This window comes from Galeopterus variegatus, unplaced genomic scaffold (genome assembly GCF_000696425.1).
Source record: "Galeopterus variegatus unplaced genomic scaffold, G_variegatus-3.0.2 Scaffold1347, whole genome shotgun sequence".
Classification (NCBI taxonomy): Eukaryota; Metazoa; Chordata; class Mammalia; order Dermoptera; family Cynocephalidae; genus Galeopterus; species Galeopterus variegatus.
Window position 1 is genome coordinate 275286 of NW_007727458.1, and position 7632 is coordinate 282917.

A 7632-nucleotide genomic window follows, 5' to 3' on the forward strand; every position below is an offset into this window, starting at 1 on the left:
TCCCCATATAGGATCCGAACCCGTGGCCTTGGTGTTATCAGCACTGCACTCTACCGAGTGAGCCACGGGCCGGCCCTGAAATCTCAAAATATTTCTAATCAGAATTGGGTTTTATTCAAGACGCTACCTTGTTATCAGTCAAGCAGTGCTCACTTTTATTTTCTCACACACATACTTTGTGAAAAATATTGGTTAGGTAGGTGGGATATCAAAAAGTATAGCCAAGTCCCAACCTTTAAGAAATTTGCAAACTATCTGACTTCGTGTTTAGTGGACTAGCCTTCCTTAGCAGTAGACAAATGTGGTTATGTTTATTTTATTGTATGACCTCAATAGCACAGTCTTCAGCAACTTCCCTTTACCATTTTAGGGATATTTCTCTCACATGTACATTTTGTTCATTAGTGTACCAGGATCACATAGCTGAAAGAATAACTGGGCCTCAGTTTTATCCTACTGAATCAGAATCTGTAGTATTTTTTTGCAACAATTTTTTAAAGAAGTTCCCCAGGTGATTCTCACCTAGGGACTAGACGTCATCCATATTATCCCAGAGAGCAGAGAATTCATTTTATTCATTTTATTTTTCAAAAACCTCCAGAGAAAGATAATCTGCAGCCTCCCTTCCAACTATCTTTTCTATCAGGAGATACCTCTTTGTGGATAAACTAAATCCCTATGCTGTACTGAAGCTTGTTTCTCCCTGTGCCTAAGTACTTTCCTCAGTGTGGATATGATACCTAATAATATCTAAACTTCATTTGCTTAGAGTTTAGTGTACAAGAGTTTTTCTCATTTGAGATAGAAAAAAACTGAGTTCATTCCTAAAAAATTACTTTAGTGTGGATATGATACCTAATAATATCTAAACTTCATTTGCTTAGAGTTTAATGTACAAGAGTTTTTCTCATTTGAGATAGAAAAAAACTGAGTTCATTCCTAAAAAATTACTTTCAATAATATCTAAACTTCATTTGCTTAGAGTTTAATGTACAAGAGTTTTTCTCATTTGAGATAGAAAAAAACTGAGTTCATTCCTAAAAAATTACTTTCCTATAAACTTATCACCTCCTCACTTTCCAGAATGAATTATTGTAATTCTCCCCTACACACCCCCCACATTTTTCCCCATAGCATTCTGCACAATGTCTGGAACATAAATGCTCAGTACATATTAGTACCTTTCCCTCGTCATCATTTTTTGGCTTTCTTTTGACTATTTCCCGAGTGTTTCTCAACATCTGGAATCCAGAGTGAGTAGTATGCTGGTTAGTGTTGAATAGACCATGAGGATTAGAGATTTTCTTTGGTTGTAAGAAAGGTTTTATAGGCTTTCAGATCTGGTGCTCAGATACAGAAAATTTGATAAATGTGCCATTGTGTATCAGGGACACACTGAACAGGACATTTTATTATATTTTAAAAATCAATTTTAAAACCTGTGTGTCATTACGTTTAACAAAATGAGAGTGAAACCATAAATTATTGTAAAAGCCTTTCCATTTCCTTGAAAATAGGTATTATCAAGCTGATAATGGTTTAATAAGAGAAAATTGCATGCTTCTTGAAGATGCTGATAATATCCTTGTAAGAGGGAGAAGAGGCCATGAAGCTATGTGCCTTTTGTCATACTTGACCCAAAGAACATGTAAAATTATGTACTTGAGCTTTTTAAGTTTTCTTAATGTTAAGTTTATTCCCGAACATATATTGTTTTAGAACTTATCTCACTGGAATTTGGATGTGGAAGTACCTGTTCCTGAAAATCAAATCCTCTCACCTGAAAGGGACAGTGCAGCAGGTGGTAAGAAATTCTAGATGTGTATATTTATACTGGAATGAATAATCACTCATGTTAAAGGGGGATTGTTTTCAATATAACCAATTTTATGTAACTATTAATTATTTTTTTCATACACATTCTTTCAGGCAAAATTAACAAGGTAAGGATAATGTTTGGTTTTAAATAATTCACAAAACATATTGTTTTAAAATTATATGTCATTTAAAATTTTCTTCCTCCAAGTTAAACTTTAAATTTCATTTCTGTAGAGTTCTTCCAACAAATCAAAGCCTTTACTGTTTTACAGGGATGCAAACTGGTCATTAAATTAATATTTTGTTGTATTAAGATTTTTCCAGGATAACAATACTATAAATGGGAATTGACATTGTAGTGAATATAGTGTTTTCTAGTCTTGCCAAAAGGGAAGTAGTCTTAGTCCTTAAGATGCCTTGAAACAGTTGAAATGGTCAATATTTTGTTTTGAAGTACTAGAAAATTAATCTTCTCATTTGCCCTTTTTGATCAAAATATAAAACACAACTGTAAAACAAAGACAGTCTTAATGATATTCAAGGCTCATTAGTTAACACTGTTTAGTTGGTATTTATAATAGATTATATTGCTTCTGAATCTGTAAAAGCAAATGATTTCCATATGTATAAAGGTAGTATCATTGGACTTTACTATATATTCCTTGGTTAGAACGAGAACTATATATTCTTAGAACAAGAACAGGGAACACAGATATCGGGTGTTTAAAAGTTTTCTGCTGCTTTATAGAACCATTTGGAAATTCCAGTAGAGCAACTGATGCTAGAACTTAATTTGTCAGAGCATGCCCACAAAAGAACACAGGTGAGATTTTATTCATCATACTCCTAAAGTATTACTTTAAAAAAATTCATGCAGTTTCTAAAATATTATCCATGACTTTTTCTATTATCAGAATAGTAAACAAGAGATATTTCAGTTATGGAGTTACCCTCTTAATGAAGGAAGCACGATAGAGAACAGGTGAGAGAATATTTATTTTTGTAAAACACTAAATTACTGAAATAAATTTAAATACAGATAAGTTAACTACCTGAAATTCAAGGACCAAAGACAACCAGAAGAAAAAAGTATTGTGTGTGAATAGTGGGAAATTATAGAAGTACACCTTCAAGTAAGAAGTGGCTCCAGACACCACAAGATAATCACTACGTGGGTAGAGTTAAGAGTTTACTGTGCCCTTATAGTGAAGGTTTAGATGGACAGAGTTTGCACTTCTCGTTGAAAGGAAAAGGAACTCTAATAGGACAGTACTGTTCCATGAGCCAGGCACTATTTTAACTCCTTATATGTATTAACTCATTTAATTCTCACACCAGTCTTTTAAGGCAGGTACTCTTATAGTCATCCTTCTTAAAGATGAGGACAGTGAGGCATGGTGACAAGTTAAGTAACTTGCCCAAAGTCACACAATTAATGAATGGTAGAACTAGGATGTAAAAGTAGGTTGGTCCATGCTCATAGCCACTCCAGTGTCTCTCTTCTCGGACCTTACCTGGGTTTGAATTCTTATTTTTTGGTTCTTAAACTTCATTGTGCATTAGAACCAGTTAGGATGCTTCTTAAAAATGCAGGTTACTAGTATTTGGAAATTAACATTTATTGAGCACTGCTTTGTGTCACTTTGACATTCAGTGTCTTAGTTCATGGAGATCCTGAGTTCCATGCCTCTCTTTTATCCAGTTTCAACAGTAGAGTGTTCACTTGATAGCAGTCAAAGGATTTCACCTCCATGGGCCCCGAGTGAAGCTCACCTTATGATTTTTAATTCAAGCGGGAAACTAAGAAGTGCTAAAGGGAATTGTGGTGACTCATGTCCTAAGGGAATGCTGGTGCTGATGGGGATAGGAGAGGCTATCTTTTTATGAGAAAGAACTCAGCGGGAAACAAGGATTTCAAGGTAAGAGGTCAAATTAAGTGAATTGGATTTTATCTTAGTACCAGAGGAGCAACCATAAATTGAGGCAGTACAATGTAGGTTAGGATCACAGACATGGTATTCTACCACCTGGGTTCAAATTCCAGCTCCACTACTTACTAGACGTGTGACCTTAACTGCTTTATACCTCCGTTTTCTTGTCTGTAAAATGTAGAAGATAAAAGTGCCTATCTCATGAGGTTGTTGTGAGGACTAAACAGAACGTATTTGATAGGTATTCACTATTAATATTAGGTCGGCTCAATAACGTTGCGGAGGTGGGAATTTGGTACCAATGAAATATTTTATTAAGATTTTTCTCCTTGAAGTGGTGGACTAACAGTATAAAACTATGCCACCTACCCTGAGTGAATCATTGTGCAGCATATGCACGTATTGAAACTACAAACTGTACCCCACAAATATGTACAAGTAAATGTTAAAAAAATTGTTTTTAAAAAGATTTTTCTCCTCAGTGTACCATAAACAAGTGAAGAGAATAAAAATAATGAAACTTTTCACTTAGTGTTTAACGTCTTGCAACGTACATTCATATAACTTGTCTTGCTTCTCAGGCCAGCTAGCTCTGCGGTAGGTATTTATTATCATTTCCATTGTACTCATTCACTGGTGGTGAAGAGGCCAAACCCAGCCCTTCCGCCTCCAGGTTTCATGCTCTTTTTACGATGATACATGGGCTTGTGTCTGTTAACAATTGTAGATTTAAAGTGATTTTCCTGTGGTTTTTCAAAGGCAAGGCAGTATGCCTAGTATTTAGCTAAATGAATAAATTTTTATCATTTTCTGTAGAAATTTAACTATTTTTCAAAATCCTTCTAGGTTACTTTATCTTTGATGTAAACTGGCCTTAAAAGAAGCAAAATGATATTGAGACTCTGTATCAACTCAACTTGCATTCATTTGAAGCAAGAATGCATCCAATCTTTTTTTTTTTTTTTTTTATAAAGATGACCGGTAAGGGGATCTCAACCCTTGACTTGGTGTTGTCAACACCACGCTCAGCTAGTGAGCCAACCGGCCATCCCTATATGGCATCCGAACCCATGGCCTTGGTGTTATCAGCACCGCACTCTCCTGAGTGAGCCACGGGCTGGCCCATCCAATCTTTTTTTTAAAAGATGACCGGTAAGGGGATCTTAACCCTTGACTTGGTGTTGTCAGCACCACGCTCACCCAGTGAGCTAACTGGCCATCCCTATATAGGGATCCGAACCTGTGGCCTTGGTGTTATCAGCACCGCACTCTCCCATGTGAGCCATGGGCCGGCCCTTGCATTCAGTCTTTTAATGGCAGTATTTCTAGTTATCTTTAAAAAAAACAAAAAAACTCCTAGAAACTCAGTGTTCTATGGCCTAGCCTTTTGCAATTTTTTATTTATTTTTATTTTTATTTATTTATTCTGACCAGTAAGGGGAGCACAACTCTCGGCACGGTGTGGTCCGCACCACACTCAGCCAGTGAGCAAACCGGCCATGCCTATATAGGATCCGAACCGGTGGCCTTGGCATTACCAGCGCCGCACTCTCCCGAGTGAGCCACGGGGCCAGCCCTGCAATTTTTTATTTTAATGAAAATTACTAGGGACTCTATCTGGGACTTTTTTTTTTTTTTTATAGATAGACATTGTTTGCTTCCTTTTTGTTAGAATAATTTTTACAAACCACAGTGGCTAGCATAGAAGCCTTTATTAAGTAATCTAACTACATTCTTTAAAAGTTTCCTTTTGTCTAATTCCGTGTCAATAAACAAACATTTCACTGTAATTTCAGTTTGAGTTGGATATCCTCATTTTCAGACATCAAAATTGCCTGGACAATATATATATATATAATTATGCACTTTTAAGTTAGTGTTATTTATAGCCAAAGTTAGCCATTTTAGGTATCATAATCTAGTCATCTGTGCCTGCACAAAGGGATGACCCGTTAATATTTTAATGTATAATTTTAAAAAACACATAGTTTTGTATAATTAGAGCATATTTGGAAATTAACATATTTCTGTTAGGAACTGAACATTAACCAGTCCTCGATAAAGGTTACTTATCATTTTAATAGAATTTTAATTCTAGTCAACAAACCATTCATTAACTAAATTATTTTTTAAAGGGAATTCAAAAAATCTCCAATGGAAACTGGCATTCATGTAACCAATAATCCCACAAAGCTCTTCACTCTGACCAACTCATTAACAAGTGCTGCAGTTGATAAGCAAGTCAGTTCTTACCCTGCACTGCCGATGCCATTAGGTCTGTGCTGGCCCTACGCTGATGGAGACTTTTTTAAGGATAGAAATGAGCTTCATATTAATTCATGTTCAATTATAGAAAACAACAATGATGAAACTTTATCTGCTCCAAATTGGAATTTGAAATATGGAAACAGCAACGTGGAAGAAAATTTAACAGATGAAAGTGATTTATCAGAAAATGAGAAGGCGAATGATACTTTACTCAGCTATTTCAGAAAGATGGACCTGGACTTAAAGCCAGAAACAATAGAAAACTGTGAAGAACCTTTCACTGAGGAACCACATGAAGTATATCCATATTCTGATTTTCTCCCTCCTCCTTTTAATACTCTGGACTTGCATAAATTAGCCCTCTCAAAATCTGAAAACTGGAAAGCAGCAGTGGAGCCTCCAGAAAGCTCTGTTGAACACTTGATAACTCGTTTACTGGAACTGGAAAGATTACAACATACGACTATACAAAAGGAGAAGCCAAGACTACAAACTACTTTCTGTACTCCAGCAGTTACTGAACAACCCTCTTCTTCCAAAGCTATATCAAAAGTGAGACAGCCAAAACTTTCTGACTCTTTGAGTCTTCAGACATCTTGTGTAGATAAGAGTCGAGAAAAAAGAAAAAACAATTCTGGTTCATGCAGGCTTGAACAGAATGCTTCCAAATGGAATTGGAGCAATGCTGGCAAATATAAATGGAATTCTAGACCACCATCTCTAAAAAATTCATCAACCACAAAACAATTGAGTGCAACTTACGAAGACTTTAAGAATCCCAGAAGTTCCATTTTAAATCCATGCCAAGAACTCTCATCCAAGCCTACTACTGACCAAACCACTCAATCACTGGCTAAAATCGTCTCAACAAGATGCCTGCCACCAAGGTCTCCAATACCAGTTTCACCTGTACCTGTGTCTTTTCCTGAAAATCAGAGGGAAGAAATTAAGGCACCAAGGACCATAATGAAACTTTACCGAAAAAATATAGTACTGAACAGACCATTCTATATTCAGAAGCTAAACTGTCACCTTCATTTATAGCTAAGTGTTTACCCATTGACCAAAAATAACTTTTCTTTCTTGCATCTCGGTGTAAACAAATCTATTCCAAGGAGCCCAGCTAAAATATGGTTAAATCATTCCAAGATACAGGTATTAAAAACAACAAAAACCACACAAAATAATTACTTGATGTGATGTGGAGTGGAACATGTGAAAATCACTGCTGAGTTGACTATACATAAACCCAAGGGCTTCTACACTGACATTTTTGACACCCTTTTGCATGTTTTAAAGAAATGTTTCACAAGGTAGACTATTCAAAAGATTGTTCTTTTGTAGTGATTGTTTTCCAGTATAATTCCATCATCCATAAATGGTATAATTGATTTATTGCTGTGGTAGTCTTTTATTGTGTTCTATTATAAGAATTGCACTTACCTCTATCAGTGATTTTTTTTTTAGTCCTTCCCACTCTGGTACCTATTTTTTTCTCCCTCCCCATCTCCACAAATCTATCATTTTGACCTATCTTTTAGGCATTTGATTGGCCCTTAATAGCTAAAGAAGCTGTTGTTCTGTTAAATTAATATATGAGATCTGCTGGATCCTA

The 7632-nt window shown here is 35.8% G+C and overlaps 1 protein-coding gene across 3 annotated transcripts in view; it reads left to right on the plus strand.

The window, feature by feature from the left end:
• Positions 1–7412, plus strand: part of FAM217A (family with sequence similarity 217, member A) — a 12542-nt gene extending 5130 nt beyond the window's left edge. Inside the window, exons 2-6 of one of the 3 annotated variants that reach the window (XM_008576429.1) lie at positions 1720–1804; positions 1930–1943; positions 2567–2641; positions 2733–2800; positions 5885–7412. In XM_008576429.1, coding sequence (XP_008574651.1) covers positions 1720–1804; positions 1930–1943; positions 2567–2641; positions 2733–2800; positions 5885–7061 — 1419 coding nt within the window. In that variant the 3' untranslated portion in view covers positions 7062–7412. The remainder of the gene's footprint in view (positions 1–1719; positions 1805–1929; positions 1944–2566; positions 2642–2732; positions 2801–5884) is intronic. The other 2 variants (XM_008576430.1, XM_008576431.1) reach the window with 2 other exon arrangements.
• Positions 7413–7632: the final 220 nt, after the last annotated feature.